This window comes from Mercenaria mercenaria, chromosome 17 (assembly GCF_021730395.1).
Source record: "Mercenaria mercenaria strain notata chromosome 17, MADL_Memer_1, whole genome shotgun sequence".
In the NCBI taxonomy this organism is placed as follows: domain Eukaryota; kingdom Metazoa; phylum Mollusca; class Bivalvia; order Venerida; family Veneridae; genus Mercenaria; species Mercenaria mercenaria.
The window spans coordinates 66,109,681-66,127,566 of record NC_069377.1 but is presented as its reverse complement, the minus strand read 5'-3'; the positions used below and the strand labels follow the sequence as shown (position 1 = coordinate 66,127,566).

The window sequence follows — 17,886 nt, the reverse complement described above, 5'->3', positions numbered from 1 at the left end:
AATATCATTTTATTTTAAGGATATTGATATGTAGATATCGGAGTGTACTCGTGATTTGAAGAGAATTCCAGACGTTTCACCCCCAAGACTTTTCCTCCCCTAGACATTTCACCCCCAAGACATTTCCTCCCAAGACTATTCACCCCCAATTTTACAAACCCTAGACTTTTCACCCCCAGTTTTTAATATAGTGAAAATATCATGAAATATTTTGTTATTTGATATTTAAAATCTTTTTTGTATATTTGTATAGGTTGTTAGGGCATTTATGAAGATAATTTGTTACTTTACGGACCATAATTCTATAAAATATACACTGAATTTAGGGTAAAATACATGTAGTCAACGTCATCAACTGATCTTTTTTAATGTCAATTTGTTGAGACTTCTTTATGATTAATTTTCTTTCGATGTTATTCAACTGGATTCAAGTTTTAATTATGTAATATAATTATGAAAAATATGAGTAGATTTAGATTACAATAGTAGATGTAAATATTAACTAGGGGTTAGAATTAGAGGGTATATGTTTATCCTTTAGTATATTAATGATAGTCTAATTGTGATAACGTAATATGGGTATGTATAATAATAATAATAATAATAATAATAAATTCTTTATTTAAAGAGGGTAAGACTCATTAAGTTTCATACATAACATACAAATCTTATTTTCAATGAGGCCCTCTAACAAACACAAAACCATTTACTCATACAAATGAAAATATCACAGGCATTCCATAGAGCAGACTTGTAAAGAAAAAAATAAACAAAAACAAAAAAATGTATGTATAAGTGCAATATGATGTGGAATTTATTTTTATGACATATTTTTATATATTTAACAAGATATTTAGTCTCAGGTAACTCAGTATTGAGTGACAGCATTCGATATGTTTAATGTTATTATATGTAATACATGTACATGTATATACTGTGATGTTATTTATGTATGCTGATGAGACTGAAATAAATAAATAAATAAATAAACTAATATTACAATTTGAAAGTCATTCATTTCATTGTAGGTCAATATTTTAAACTCTTCTCAGCTGTTGTGATTAATCAACACCTTTTGATTGACAGAAATAGGTGTTGTGATTTAATCAACACCTTTTGATTGACAGGAATAAGTGTTAAAATATAAATGGATTAACTGGCTAACCTGTAGTATATTAAACTTTAATGAATCTAAACCTTGACTGATCCTATGGAAATAAAAAAAAAATAATCATACTAATCACTCAAAAATGATGTTGCTTCAAAAGTCACATTTTCAATCATTGAATAAACAAATGGATTAAAAGATAACCTTGTAAATAACTTATATTTAAAGTTTATGGTCATCTCTACTAACAAACAGCATAAAATATTTTTTTTTTAATGTATTAACCTAATTATAATACATATGATGAAATTATTCATAACTATACAACCCCCTCCCCCACCAAAAAAACATTATAATCATATTTAATAATAAAAACCAATAGGCTATAAAACACCAGACTTTTCACTCCCAAATTGGGGGTGAAAAGTCTTGGGAGGAAAAGTCTTGGGAGGAACAGTCTTGGGGGTGAAACGTCTGACACCCATTTGAAGAGGTAGGGCGAAATGACCAAAACGGGGACAAGCTGACATTGGGATGAGTTGACTAGGGACTGAGTTGACCTGATATAGTGCGTAAACTTTTAAATTTCTTGTACAGGCGCGCAGCTGCACATAATACTCGTTAAGAGGAGTGCTGCAGTATAGGTAGGTAGGTAGGTAGGTAACCGTATTTTGTGTCGTCCGAATACTGTCTTTGTAGTGTTCCTTATGCCATTTATTTCATGTCATGAAGCAGTACCCTCACTGCATATCATATTCGTAACATTAATATAAACCATTTTTTAGAAAACGTACCAAAAAGCAGGTATTGTTAATGATTGCATTTGTCCGTTTTCAGTGTTTTTTCAGATACACTTGCTTCTACTAATTACAAAACTTATCCGATTGAACGCAATCCGTGAAATTAACGCTGATTTAATTGAATTTTGTAATATACTAACGTATGACAAGTATCTGATGATAGACCAACAAATATGAAACTCTGAAGTTATGGTTATAAAAGAAGATTTGCAACAGGCATTTTATAATCATTATTTAGGCTGTCAACATATGCGACCTACAAACAATTGGGTTCAGCCCTAACCGTAAACCTCCGCCACTCTGTAGCTGTCAGATTATTTAGGCATTGAGAAAATGTTTTGTTTATTTGGCGCTTTATCTTTTGATTGCAGTTTCATCATGTTTAAAATTACCTTTACTCAGGACTGCCTGGGTGGCTTGTGTAGGTCGTAGAGCGTCCTTCAGTGCTGCGCTCGGCATGAAGAGATAGTACAGGACTGATCATCTCTGTAGAGGTAGTCAATAATGAGTCTCTGTGCATTTTACAATCTGAATATTAGTTTAATAATTTGTTTAAGTACTGATTTGATGAAAGCTTTACAGGCTTGGATAAATTGCCGATCGAGTTTACAAATAAAAAGTAATATTCCTTGCAAAAATAATGAAGTATTGCTTTCAAGCTCGATGGGCAATGTTACCAGCTGTTTACAATGTAATTGGAACCACTCTCAGTCCGCTTCCTGGAAAAGCAGTTTAGATTGGTCAGTTACTTTAAAATGTATAAAGTTAATTACATTACATTGGAAATGTTCAGTTAAATTACAATTACGTTAAGGCAGTTTTAGCATGTAATTAATTACAATTTACATTGCACATTGTATTAATTACATTCAGTACAATACAAATGTGGTGCTTCTTACATGAACACGTAGCAAAGTCTTTACTTGTACTACATATACTTGATGTTAAAATTTGATTTAAGCTCAAGTAAAAATGTGATGTTGCAGAAAACAAAACTCAGTCTTTAATACTATTGCAAGGACTTAAAGTCAGCCAATTAATAGTATAATTATACATTGTCAAAGCAGAATGGTTAAAGAAGCACTGACATCTTATGTGTCGGCGTATTTCTCTGAGTCGAATTTCTCTTAAATATTATGGCCCAGGTTCCATATTTCAAAAGTTTAATTAATAAATCGTATATCATTACATTTTAACATATTAATTTTTATCCTTGCACTAATGTTATTCAAAGAACCCATTGAAAAAGTTAAAAATTCATGAGCCATCCTAGAAAAATAGTCATTAAAAACTGAAATCTAATTCCCAATATTAATTTATTTTTAGCACTGGCCGAAGTAGTCAAGGTGAGCTTTTGTGATCGCCCTGTTCCGTCGTCGTCCGTCGTCGTTCGTTGTCAACAATTTAAACTGTTAACACTCTAGAGGTCATAATTTTGCACTAATTAATAAACTGGTCAGAACTGATGCCCTTAATAAAATCTTGACAGTTCGATGCTTGAGTCATTGGTCAAAACTAGGTCACGGGTCAATCAAAGAAACTTGATTTACATTCTAGAGGTCATTTTCGTCATTTAATGAACTTAGTCAATGTTACCAAAAAATCTGGACAAATTAGATATTGGTCATCTGGGTCAAAAACTAGTCACGGTCAGATCAAAGAAAGCTTGTAACACTCTAAGGTCACAATTTTGCCAATCTTAATGAAACTGTGAATGTTACCCCAATGAAATCTGGACAGATTGTATGGTCATTCTGGGTCAAAAACTATCACTAGTTCAATCAAAGGAAAGCTTTTAACACTGTAGAGTCACATTAATGTATGTATCTTCACGAACTTGGTCAAATGTAATTGGATATTCAAGTCCTTTGATCTGGCATGTAGGATAAAATCAGGTCACCGGTTCAGATCAAGGAAAACAGTAAAACACTCTAAGAACATTTTTACATATCATCATGAAAACTGGTCAGAATGTTAATCTTGATGATCCTAGTCATAGTTCAAAATTTGATCGGTGGGGCAAAAATAGGTCACCAGGGTAAATCAAAGGAAAAGTTGTTAACATTGAGGTACAATTTTGCACCAATCTTAATTTGAAAACTTAGTATAATTGTTACACTCAATTTAATCTTGGACGTGTTGATATTGGGTCATTCTGGGGTCAAAACAAGGTCACCATGTTCAGTCAAAGTAAAAGCTTGTAGTGGCCACATTTTGGCCATATCTTAATGAAAATGTCAGAATGTTATCTTTGATGATATATAGTCAAGTTTAAATCTTGGTCAGTTGGGTCAAAAACTAGGTCCATAGGGTCAAATCAAAGGAAAATGCTTGTTAACACTAGAGCCCATTTAGACTGTACTCATGACTTAATCAGGATGTTATTTGAGTCTTTAGGTAGGTTTATTGGGTCATGTGGGGTCAAAAACTAGGTCACCAGTCAATCAAAGGAAAGTAGTTAACACTTTAGAGGTACATTTTGGACATATTTTATGAACTTGGTCGAATGTTGATTTGATGAATCTTTAGATCAAAAAAGGTCATGTGGCGATACAGGCCCTTCATGTCCCTCATTGTTTATCTTGTTAGAACTGTGGTTCATGTCTATGTTGTTTGTATAATTTAATACAACAAAATTTATCACGAGATAAAATATGATTAAACTAATGTCGCGTGGGTGCAAATTATGTTACAAGGACACTTGTTTATAATATAATTACTCCTTAAGCATTATTGATGTTATTGTTACATGTTTTCTGTATCATAATACTCCTAAATATATATTGAATTCTCCTAATTATGTTATTATGTATATGATTTGCTCATTTTTTATTGTGATTTGTAACCATAAATTTCATGCTGGCAGGAAAACTTTGTGCTATAAAAGGGCTTTGATAATACTATATGGTAAGCATTTAAATTTTTGCTCCGATAAAAATCTAAACAATAATGATGCAAATAACAATTTCAAATCATAATTTGATCATTTTCTCCTAAAACATAGTGACAAACATCATCAAAGATACCAGTTGGTTCTGATAAAATAATTATATCAGAACAAAGGAGCTTCGTCCAAGGGATTAACACCTACCATAATATCCTATTGTTATTTTTCACAGCTATGAAATGCAAATTAGCATTTTAAAGTGAAGTATCACTGGTAAAAAACTTATATATACCATTTGTATATATACTATTTGTTCAACAAACTGGATTAGCATGTGCCATGTAATTGGAAAGTAATTGAAATGTAATTGTCATTACACCCTAAAACTGCTCTGTAATTAAATAAATTACAATTACTTGTAATTGATAAATGACCCAATTATAAATTACATTCAATTACTTAGGACATGTAATTTAATTCCAATTAATTACAATTACATTTTTAATTACCCCAGGTCTGACCAGTACTGGTGTCATATGAGAAGTCATGGTTGTGACCCCAGTGGGGCTCTAACCCACAACCCCGGGATTGAGCGGCCAACACTTTATCCACTAGACCACCACTCCCCTTCTTTTTCACGTTACAGGGGAATATCGACCAGTCAAAAAATATAACGATATACAACTCTTGAGTATAATTATTTGGACTACCTGAACAGGTTCCAGAAATATGTCACTTTATTATTATTATTATTAGCTACAGGGTTTTTTTTTTCCTTAATTAAATGAGCAATACCAATAAACAGTACCGTTCCCAAGGCCAAAAAGTGTCCATTTTTCCCAATCGTCCATAAAAAAATCCAAAAATTAAAGAAATATTTCTTAGATGACCTTCTACAAAATTATTTCAATTTATAAAAACATGGCAGCTAGAGGGCATTGTCTTTTTTCTTGTTATGTATTTACAAAAGAGGGAACTTTGAAAATATTCTTGCCACTGCTTGCCTGATTTCATAATAATTTAAAAGAAATGTTTCTTGTTTGATCCTCTAATGTCCCGAACTTAGATATTTAGCTTGCAGCTTTGTGTAGTAGTCCTGTACCAGATTTGTTCAGATCATGCCCAAGGGATCAAAATTGACTACTTCCTGATGCACTTCTTTTACATAGATTTACATAGGAAAAATACTAAAAATCATTTTGTCTAAAACAGTCTAAAACTGTAATACCCTGAGCTTTAAATAGATACTCGACATGTAGCATTTTATAGTTGTCCTGCAACAAGTTTGAATAGATCTTGCCCCTTTTGTCAGAATTAGCCCCACCCTGGGGTGCACTTGTTTTGCATAGACTTGTAAAAGTCTTCTTGTTTATAACCATAATGCCATCAGTGTAGGTATTTGGCATGTTGCATTTTGTAGTGGTTTTGGCCCAAGGTTTTTCAGATCATGCTCCTGGAATCAAAACTGTTGACTTGTTTTTAGCTCACCTGTCACAAAGTGACAAGGTGAGCTTTTGTGATCGCGCGGTGTCTGTTGTCCGTCGTCCGTCAGTCCGTGCGTCTTTGCGTCCGTAAACTTTTGCTTGTGACCACTCTAGAGGTCACATTTTTCGTGGGATCTTTATGAAAGTTGGTCAGAATGTTCATCTTGATGATATCTAGGATAAGTTCGAAACTGGGTCACGTGCCATCAAAAACTAGGTCAGTAGGTCTAAAAATAGAAAAACCTTGTGACCTTTCTAGAGGCCATATATTTCAGAAGATCTTCATGAACATTGGTCAGAAGTTTCACCTTGATGATATCTAGGTCAAGTTTGGAACTGGGTCATGTGCCGTCAAAAACTAGGTCAGTAAGTCTAAAAATAGAAAAACGTTGTGACCTCTCTAGAGGCCATATATTTCACATAATCATCATGAAAATTGGTCAGAACGTTCACCTTGATGATATCTAGGTCAAGTTCGAAACTGGGTCACATGCCTTCAAAAACTAGGTCAGTAGGTCAAATAATAGGAAAACCTTGTGACCTCTCTAAAGGCCATTTTTTTCATGGGATCTGTATGAAAGTTGGTCTGAATGTTCATCTTGATGATATCTAGGTCAAGTTCGAAACTGGGTCACGTGCGGTCAAAAACTAGGTCAGTAGGTCTAAAAATAGAAAAACCTTGTGACCTCTCTAGAGGCCATATATTTCATGAGATCTTCATGAAAATTAGTCAAAATGTTCACCTTGATGATATCTAGGTCAAGTTCGAAAGTGGGTCACGTGCCATCAAAAACTAGGTCAGTAGGTCAAATAATAGAAAAACCTTGTAAGCTCTCTAGAGGCCATATTTTTCATGGGATCTGTATGAAAGTTGGTCTGAATGTTCATCTTGTTGATAACTAGGTCAAGTTCGAAAGTGGGTCACGTGCTATCAAAAACTAGGTCAGTAGGTCAAATAATAGAAAAACCTTATGACCTCTCTAAAGGCCAAGTATTTCATGGGATCTGTATGAAAGTTGGTCTGAATGTTCATCTTGATGATATCTAGGTCAAGTTCCAAACAGGGTCATGTGCGATCAAAAACTAGGTCAGTAGGTCTAAAACTAGAAAACCCTTGTGACCTCTCTAGAGGCCATACTTGTGAATGGATCTCCATAAAAATTGGTCAGAATGTTCATCTTGATGATATCTAGGTCAGTTTTGAAAGTGGGTCACGTGCCATCAAAAAGTAGGTCAGTAGGTCAAATATAGGTGAAATAATGAAAAAACGTTGTGACCTCTCTAGAGGCCATATTTTTCATGGGATCTGTATGAAAGTTGGTCTGAATGTTGATCTTGATGATAATTAGGTCAAGTTTGAAACTGGGTCAACTGCGATCAAAAGTAGGTCAGTAGGTCTTGAAATAGAAAAACCTTGTGACCTCTCTAGAGGCCATACCCTTGAATGGATCTTCATGAAAATTGGTCAGAATGTTCACCTTGATGATATCTAGGTCAAGTTTGAAATGGGTCACATGCCTTAAAAAACTAGGTCAGTTGGTCAAATGATAAAAAATCCTTGTGATCTCTCTAGAGGCCATACTTTTCATGGGATGTGTATGAAAGTTGGTCTGAATGTTCATCTTGATGATATCAGGTCAAGTTTGAAATTGGGTCAACTGCGGTCAAAAACTAGGTCAGTAGGTCTAAAATTAGAAAAATCTTTTGACCTCTCCAGAGGCCATATTTTTCAATGGATCTTCATAAAAATTGATCTGAATGTTCACCTTGATGATATCTAGGTCAAATTAGAAACTGGGTCACATGCAGTCAAAAACTAGGCCGCTAGGTATAAAAATAGAAAAACCTTGTGACCTCTCTAAAGGCCATATTTTTCATGAGATCTTCATGAAAATTAGTGAGAATGTTCACCTTGATGATATCTAGATAAAGTTCAAAACAGGGTCACGTACCTTCGAAAACTAGGTCAATAGGTCAAATAATAGAAAAACCTTGTGACCTCTCTAGAGACCATATTTTTCAATGGATCTTCATGAAAATTGGTCAGCATTTTTATCTTGATAATATCTAGATCAAGTTCAAAACTGGGTCACATGAGCTCAAAAACTAGGTCACTATGTCAAATAATAGATAAAATGACGTCATACTCAAAACTGGGTCATGTGGGAAGAGGTGAGCGATTCAGGACCATCATGGTCCTCTTGTTCTTAAACTTACAAAGGAAAAACTTAGCCCCCACAGGGATCACATTTTTATGTCTGTGGTTTCAAGACTATGTACTTAGATTTTTGGTATATAGCATCATCTATGCTCCTTGGGTCAATATTGGCCACTTCCATTGGATGTCACTTGTTTACATAGACTTAATACAGTGTAACTTCCGAAAACCGGACCTTCTGAAAACCGGAAACCTTTGAAAACCGCACAAAATTCAAGGTCCCGATTTTTTCTGTTCTTATTTCTATTTATTTTTAACTTCTGAAAACCGGAACTTCCGAATTCTGAAAACCGGACGATTTTTGAAGGACCGTTTATATTTCAACACTAAAATTGACTTCCGAAAACCGAACAGCAAAATTTTTGCTGGGTTAAAAATGTCACCTGTAAATCATAAAAGGCTGTCAACATGTTCTTTTGTTTATCTATCAGCAGCCTGCGTTTATTTTGACAAGCTAGATAATCACAATGATCATTTGTAAGCAAGAGTAAGCAAGTAATCAGTAATTACATATTATGAAAACGTGATAAATTACATATCTTAGTGTGAAAAACTTTTTTAATGTTTGAACGAAAGGAAGATAGGTGTTTAGTTCATTTAGTTACATCAATTAAACTACGCATTGTCAACATTAATGAAATGTTGACGAACTCCGAACTCCAAAAATGGTAAATGTAAGTGGAAAATATTTGCGTAAATGCTAAATTTAAGATATGTGGTTCCTTTTATATTTGTCATTTATGTATTTATTATCCTTAAAGTTTGTAATTTATTAATAAATTAATTAATCATTTACTTTTAATTAAATTGTAACATCAAAAAGGATAATAATCTCCTTCATCCTACGTGTAAGAAAACATAACTCTTGTGCACCAAGTCCACTTCGCCTACAAACTTTCAAACTTCTGAATTCGGAAACTTCCAAAAACTGAACTTTTAGACTGGTCCGGAGGTCGTTCGGTTTTCGGAAGTTACACTGTATAACGAGTTTAAAAATCTTCAAGTTTAAAACCAAAAGCCTAGAGATTAAATTGAGGCATGTAGCATTGTTTACAGGTCATGTTGTTGAAATCAAGCCTGTGATCAAAATTCCCTCTGCCCTGGAGCTGAGTGAATTTACATAGACATACATTGTATACTAAAAAACTAAATTTAGAATCATTCTCATGTAAAACTGTCATGCATTGAGTTTAGATAATTGGTATGTAGCATTGTCTAGTAATTCTCTTCAAAATTTGATTTTTGTTGCAGTGACTTAAAGAACGTATCAAAACTTAATATTACAATCTTCTCTTAAACATGTTAAATATACACAAATCCAGTACAGACCAAATTGAGTCTTTCAGTTTCTAAATCAAACTGATGTTACTGTTTTAGTGGAAGAGATCCTGATAAACCCAAAGGAACTATCAGAGATAAATGTTGGAGATGTTGTTGAAATTTACCATCCAGAGGAGGAGTACAGGTAGAAAGATTTAATTTATATCTCCTGTTGTTTTTTTTTAACTAAATTGTTCAGAGAATAGTTAGAGCTATTGCACACAAACTTTCCTATGCCTTGGTTAAGTCCAGTGTTTGAGCTAGTACATGTATCTCAGTAACTAACAGTGGGAATTGATGGTCTGACATGTAATGCCATTTTTTATGACAAAGTTTTTGAATAGTTTCTGTCCTGACAGCTCATGTTTTATATCTCTAAGGTTATTGCATAAGAATTATGACTTGACATACCTTTTCAGATTTAATTCTTTAGTCAGTCTGTCCTCTCAACAGTTAAAACAGCTTGAAATATTGTGTATATGCATTTCTTTTTCTGAATCGAAAGCTTACAGTCTAGGCCTTGAACTCAAAAGATGCCCTTTGTTAGGAAATTCAAAATGACTAAGAAAGTAAAACTGACTATTTACTTTTGTTATTATAGCCGGCTTCTACTACAGATTAATACTCTACCAGATGACCCACCAAAAGGTAAGTGAAAGTTTAATAGAGCAAGGTACTGTCTAAGAGTAGTTTTATTTCAGATCTGCTCCATATTTCCCAGACCTCTGGAATGATTTTCATAAAAAGAGCATCAGTTGTTTACCTCATTAATATGATGTGCAGAGTGCCAACTTTTTGTTTGTAAAAGCAGACTCTTGAGGGAATTTAGGAATTTATCATCTCCCCCGATAGCTGTAGCTGTAGGAATGATTTTCTGTGCTCTGTCTGACCCACCAAATTGCCCAGTCCGAACTTTTTTTTTTTGTATGTGTGTAAGAGACACATCTACCTTTTGTGCAAAGATCTAATATCATATTCCCTTCTTTCATTCATGACCATTTGAGCTGCACCATGAGAAAACCAACATAGTGCGTTTGCGACCAGCTTTCAAAGCCTTTTGCAATGAGAGAAACCATTAGTGAACAGCATGGATTCTAACCAAACTGTGTGGATGTGCAGGCTGGTCTGGATTCATGCTGTTCACTTTCAAAGCCTTTTGCATTGAAAGAAACCATTAGTGAACAGTATGGATTCTAACCAAACTGTGTGGATGTGCAGGCTGGTCTTGATCCATGCTGTTCACTTTCAAAGCCTTTTGCATTGAGAGAAACCATTAGTGAACAGCATGGATTCTAACCAAACTGTGTGGATGTGCAGGCTGGTCTGGATCCATGCTGGTCAGAAATGCATTTTGTTGGTTTTCTCATGGTGCGGCTCATTTTACACTATGACTTAAAAGGTTAACCTCAAAAATACGAAGTCTTTGATAAAGTTCTTAATATGAAACCAATTTTATGTGATAGTTTTTTAACTAGTTGTATATTGAATGAAAGAAAACAATAAAAATGTCACCTATATACCTACCTACCTCAAACATTCTGGGTCCCAGCACAGGAAAGTTTAAGGATGGCCTAGCAGTGTTTTTGACATAGTCTTTAACCTACTTGTTACTCTTTGATTATTGCTAGAATGAAGGAATATTGTATGAAATTTGTAAAACTAATGTGTACTAATCAGTTCAAATAAAGACATAAAAGTTAATATATTTATTTCCTTGTTTGTAGATAATATAGTGAGTATAGAGCACTCCATAGCCACAGCCTTCCAGCTGAAGTCATACCAAAATGTTATTGTCAATAAGGTGGATAAAAAGGTACTTGTAGATAAAATCTGAAACACAGTCACATTACTTTCTTAATCAAATATTGCATTCAATCTGTTGATCAGATGGGCCAGTGGTCTAGTAGTGACACGCTTGACTGTCAATCCAGAGGTCCATCTGGGGTTCGAATCCTGCCCAGGCACTTGAAATTTCTGAGATTTTCTTAAGTGTCTCCCACTAAACTAAGAGGCCTGTACTGGTTCTTCCCAGGAAAGACGGCTTCATGTGTATTAGTGCTATACACTGGGCACATTAAAGAACCAGATTGTCTATTTGTAAAGAGCTAGGCTAAGTTAACCAGACATGCATGTATCTGAAAATGATTTCTCTCTATCTGTTCTGGGGGGCTTTGTCTCACTCTGTCCCTCTGGTCAGATCGCTGTGTGTCTGTACTAGTAGAGGATGAATTTCGCGCCCTGTGTAGCTGCGTTTGATATATGTAAAGCGCCTTTGAAGGTGTTTATCCTGAAAATGGTGCTATATAAATCTGGTATAATAATAATAATAATATAATCAAACAAGATTTCTAATGAAGCTTCAAATCTTAGCTGAGCAGTTATGGATTCAAATATTAGTTTGACACATGGTGTATCATAGTTCAAAATGTTCAAATTAGGCTATTACAACATGTCTATATCATTGTCTAAAATATTTCAGAATTTTAGTAAAAGGTAAAAACTGCTACTCTCATGGTTAATACAATTAAGTAATTATAAAATGGATTTTTGTCACATAGTGTTATTACTATTTGTATCATTACACAGCAAGTGTCCCTGGACTTGGTGGAGATACTGTTTAAAGACCAGTATTATAGTAGAAGTGATATGCACAGGCTCAGAACTAGTATGGTATGTATGATATATGAAATGTAAGAGTCATTAATTCAGATCAGCTTTTTAACTGGATTGTGAAGAAAGCTTATACTACTGTAACAGTATATTAACACACACCTGAATAGCACACACCTTTCCCTTTGGGCAGATACTTTCTGTCCATTTAGATAAATTTCTTAGTAAATTAACTTTTCAAGAGCAGCAACTTCTGTAAAACAAATCCCACATGGTGTTCACTCTAGAGGGGTAAGTTATGAATGTGAAATTGGAAATTGTTTGGGAAAATATAAGGAACCCAAGTAATGTAAGTACTGCATTAAACTTGTTGTACTTAAACCTTCTAAAATAAATTTTAAGGCTTTGATAGAATTCTTATGTATGTATTTGATGTTATTGTTTTGCTTTGTCTGAAGTGTACATATAAATAGAAAACGATAAAGAAAATGTTACCGGAAAAGTCGATTTTGTCTTTATTTGTAATTCAGGGTATATTTCATGGTAAATCAGAGTTTTTTTTAAAGTCGATACGATTCAAAAGTAGTACAACTATTTTGTCACTGATAATGGTTTCACTACCCTATTCTCCTTTTCTCAATAATAACATTAACATGTTATTGTTATAAATACCGTGTGCGAGTAGTACCTGGAAATGAATTCTTGTAAGACTTAATTGACATTGGTTATTTTGTTTACAGATTGGATCCTGTGTTTATCTCAATAAGAAGATTGAGTTTAGTGAGATGAGGTAAAGTATCTCATTTTGTGTAGGAAATCTGTATGAAATGCCACATAATAAATAGCAAAATGTATGTATGTGGTAATAGACAACTTTTTTTACTCCAGTAACTGCACGTAATACAAAGCTAGTTGGCAAAACCTTAGGCAAGTTCGTATTAAAGGGAGACAAATGCTACAGCTCTTAAAAAACCAAAATCATTTATTTTCCTGAATGAATTTTTTTTTTGACTAAATAAATTTGGAAAATATTGGTGGGGATACAAGTTTGATATGAATTTACATGTATATATATTTGACAGGGCTCAAGTGAATGAATTGTGGTGTAAAGGTGAGAAAGTCACATGTGGAGTTGTCTCAGAAGAAACACGGGTAAAAGTCACCGACTTTTTTGTTTGTTATTTATTGCAGACCTGTTGTTTTGAATGTTTATAGAACACTTATTTGACACTAGAAAAAGAAAATATGTTTCATTGCTTTAAAGGAGCTAATTATTTTAGTAAAGGGTTTTGCATTCATCAAGTGATTAATTTGTATACATGCTTTTAAGTTTTTTAATTGCATTTTGATGTGATTATGTTCATGTAAGAAAGAACATATTGGGAAAAGTACTCCTAGTAATAATACAGATATTATCACAAAATGAGTAGCAACAGATATCAGCATATAAACTTCTCTTCTGCAAGATTTCCCATTTTAACTTCCACCTCTTAATTTTCTTTTATAAATATTTTCAGATTGTGTATAGATCTTCAACGGCTGTAGTTCAGATATTTATTCAGATGAGTTCTGAAATGTGGGACTTTGATATTAATGGAGACCTATATTTTGAGAAAGCTGTCAATGGATTTTTAACTGATTTATATGCTAAATGGAAGGTTAGAGGCTTACTTAATTTATACATTCTTATTTAGGATGAAGTGTTATTTTATAGTTTTCTGGTACACAGTGTGGAGTAATCTTAAAACTTACTATATATATCTGGCACTTCATTTGGCAGTAATAAAATAGATATAAGGGAGACTATGAATCTCTTTCCCCTCACTGCTTGTAATTCCACTGGGGATGTTGAATTCCTTCATGGAAGGATGCTACATGGATGGATTGCAGCTTGATTGGTTTATGGTATTTTTTACTCGCAGTTTCTACCCATGTCTGATATAATCTTTGTATAGCATGGAACTGATGATCTTTCTAAACCTTTGGAACATCTGGTTTTGTTTTTAGCTCGCGTTTACATGACTAAAATAGGATTTTTTTCTTTAGAAAGATTGTATATTATATTTGTACCTTGACAAAGACTCCGTAGAAATAGAAACGTAGTGACAGCTTCCTGGAACATTGACCAGAATTTCCTCCTTCAGAGACTTGTTTATGTTTTCAGGAGCAGAACTGTCTCCATGATGTAACCATAGTGATGTTTTCAAGAACATTTTATGAAGCTTACTCCAGAGGTTTGTTCAGTTACCAGAGACATGTCATAATGTCAGATATTTTCATCTGCTTTTTATCTTTGCTGAAGTCGTATTTTACCTGTAAAGTTATTAAGGTCTGACTTTAATTTATGATCAATTTGAAAAAAATCATTAAAAATGGGAAATTGACAAAAAGAAATTTGTCATAAAAATTGCTGATTTTACATAATAATAAAAGGTACATAATAAAAAATGTAATGGTAAGATAGTAAAAAATTTAATAGTATTTCAGACTGAAATACAAAGCCTGAATGTCCACTTTTGTTCCATTTGTAGATGAGTTTCCACAATACATGCAGGAATGTTTACAACAAGACTGCATGGGAAGATTTTATGAAGATTTTTACAGGTACTACATGTATATAATTATACACCTTCAATTAACACTATAACACACAAGAGAATTCATTTCTTGGGGCAGGGATTTTGCAGTGTAATAAAAGAGTGGTAGTGTCTTTACTCATGACCTAGTTACAAAATAATTGGTAAAAGTGGTGATAGGTAACAACAAGTGATGCTTGCCTTGAGATGGTAAGTTCAGATATGTAGGGCAGCAACATTAAGCTGCACTGTCTGCAATTCTTGACAGCAGTCTCTATGGGCACACAAATTGATTTGAAAGAAGGAAAGCAGTCATTGATTATAGTAAACAGAAAGTTATAAGAACTTTCTCTATAATTTATATAGGACTTCTAATGCCAAGTGATTATGGTTGTTGACTTAGGAACAATACTTTTTACTACTGTGTGTTTGGTTGGTATGTTGAATTCTGTCTTGTGAGATAACTATCCATTCATCTTGAAGAAAATGAGTTTCCAGTCAGGTGCCTGTTCATGTATGAAATACTGATTGAAGAGGCACTTTAGGTGTCTCTCAACCATTAAAACTTGAAAATTTCTATATAACTTTAATTGTGTTCATATAATTTAAAACACAACATATAAATTTTTTCATGTATACCAGTAACATTGGTTTGATGTTGTCATGTAAAATTGAACTTAAAGGTGAAAATTTATTGTTTGTTTTCAGGATTGTAGTTCAGAATGAAAGGTATGAAGAGTGGACAGGAACAATCAAACAGTTGAGGAAGATCTTTAATGAGTATTCAAAAATGGTCCTAAACTACCACACACTGCGTGGCTATAAGGTTCCCAAGGCTTACAATTCAGTCGCGGCTCAAGGAAACTTCTTGGAGACCCTTAATATGAGCCTAAATTGTAAGTATACACATGCAATTATTTACTGTTTTAAGGGAGGCTATAAACGTGCTGAAGGGAAGGTAAGAATGTAGGTGTATCATACAGATTTCAGGGTGTCAATATTTCCTCACAAAAAGTCACATACAACAATTTTGAAATGTTTAAAAGGTCTCTGTCACACTTTTATTCCCTATAATAAAGGGGTAAACACACTCTGTTATATGATGCATGGTTTTCTAATGTTTCAGTGTTTGAGAGGTACTACATGGATCGTAACTTTGACCGTACTGGGAAGGTTGCAGTAGTGATCACGCCAGGGGCAGGGGTGTTTGAGGTGGACAGGGAACTTACCAACATCACGAAACAGAGAACTATAGACTGTGGTAAGGAAGATTTATTCAGAATGTGCAGAATGTTCAAATATAGCAAATGTAATGGACAAGAGGCAACTGTGTTAAATCTGGTTACTTTTTATGTTTTTAATAAGGATTATAGGAAATTTTATTAAAGAAATATGCCAACTTCAGCTGTAAATTTGAAAAGAAAAAGAACAATTTGCATTTTAAGGATGAGTGAATTGTTGATAACTTACTATTTCCTGAACTGACATACCTGACTGATTTAACAAAAAGGAATGTCCCATGAATGTTAGAACATTTAGAAATACAATTTTAAGTGTAGCGTCACTTGCTTATAGAAAACTTTACATACAACCACTAGCTTGTTGATTTCACATTGGTTAATTGCTTTTTGTTCTGCTGAGTAATAGTATTTTCAGTACAAGTAATTGATAAATGGGATATTAAACCAACTACCAGTCCAACACAGTTTTGAAATATAATTTTCTTCTCTGTTCTGTGTTGTTTCATATCTTTGTGACTTGACTGTTCTATAATTTTTATTGCTTTTGGAGCTACAAGGTTCTGAACACTTGCATATAATATAAATGAAGTAATACACTGATATTGTGAAATAAGTATTATTTGTGGGATTTTGTGTTTGTACCAATCCAGGAAGTTAAATTCTTACAAACAAAAAATCTTACCTTATCTAAAAAAATGAAATCCAGGAGTTTTGTAGCAGCATTTGCTAAAACCATGAAATTTCATGGCGATTGATTTGATATCAAATGCGGATGAACTGTAGATGAAATAGCAATGATGTGTGAGACAGGTTGGGATTTATATACATGTATGTATGTTACAGGTGTGGGAAGTGACCTTGTATGTATGGGAGAGCAACCTCTGCATGCAGCACCACTCTTCAAGGTTTGATTTCTACTTGTATGGATGCTGTTCTGATAAAGCAGTTTTTGAAAGCATCAGCTTATATAATCATATTCATTTAATAAAGTAATAAGCTTATATTTTAACAGTAAAATGTTCTTGTCAACATTACACTGACAGCAACATAACCTGATAGTACCCTGCTACAAGAAAGAACTCAGCTGTGTGATAGGAAGGGACTAACTAAGAATATTAAACATTAACTGAGTTCAATATAAGATGTGCATTGAAAAATATGAAAGAAAGCTGTTTTTATGTTTTTGTAAAATCCTTGATATAGTATGTTAACTTTGTTTATCAGTTAAAGTATTTTCTTTACATTTTACTCATTTCAAATATTTGTATTTGTACTTTAATGTACAATGATGCTTTTCAAAAAGTTATTATGTCAATATGTTTTTATGGAAATTACAAGTTTAAACATATTTTGAAAGGACTTCATTTATATCCCAAAGAATGTTGGCAAGTTACTTTAAGAAACATTAAGCACATCCATGACCTGTGTTTGTCAGTATTATATTGTACTTGTATTATTGTGTCTACAAATTGTCTGGTTTCAGTTTCACAGTAAGAATCAGAAGATAGCGCTGGAAGTAGGAGATGATTATAACATCCCACACTGGATGAACCACAGGTACATATAGCCAGAAATTGAAAGCAAAAAATGCTTCTTTATAAATATGTTCTTAGGCTATTTTTTCTATTTCTCCAATGGGTTT

The 17,886-nt window shown here is 33.5% G+C and overlaps 1 protein-coding gene across 1 annotated transcript in view; it reads left to right on the top strand.

Annotated features, from left to right (window-relative positions):
• The first annotated feature begins 575 nt into the window (after positions 1 to 575).
• The window catches only part of LOC123536678 (GATOR complex protein Iml1-like), a 126,746-nt gene continuing 109,435 nt past the window's right edge, over positions 576 to 17,886 (top strand). Inside the window, exons 1-14 of the mRNA XM_053527889.1 lie at positions 576 to 579; positions 9,875 to 9,962; positions 10,419 to 10,465; positions 11,542 to 11,630; positions 12,404 to 12,487; positions 13,168 to 13,217; positions 13,510 to 13,579; positions 13,945 to 14,085; positions 14,592 to 14,661; positions 14,959 to 15,031; positions 15,712 to 15,899; positions 16,130 to 16,264; positions 17,088 to 17,149; positions 17,728 to 17,801. Coding sequence (XP_053383864.1) covers positions 576 to 579; positions 9,875 to 9,962; positions 10,419 to 10,465; positions 11,542 to 11,630; positions 12,404 to 12,487; positions 13,168 to 13,217; positions 13,510 to 13,579; positions 13,945 to 14,085; positions 14,592 to 14,661; positions 14,959 to 15,031; positions 15,712 to 15,899; positions 16,130 to 16,264; positions 17,088 to 17,149; positions 17,728 to 17,801 — 1,175 coding nt within the window. The remainder of the gene's footprint in view (positions 580 to 9,874; positions 9,963 to 10,418; positions 10,466 to 11,541; positions 11,631 to 12,403; positions 12,488 to 13,167; positions 13,218 to 13,509; positions 13,580 to 13,944; positions 14,086 to 14,591; positions 14,662 to 14,958; positions 15,032 to 15,711; positions 15,900 to 16,129; positions 16,265 to 17,087; positions 17,150 to 17,727; positions 17,802 to 17,886) is intronic.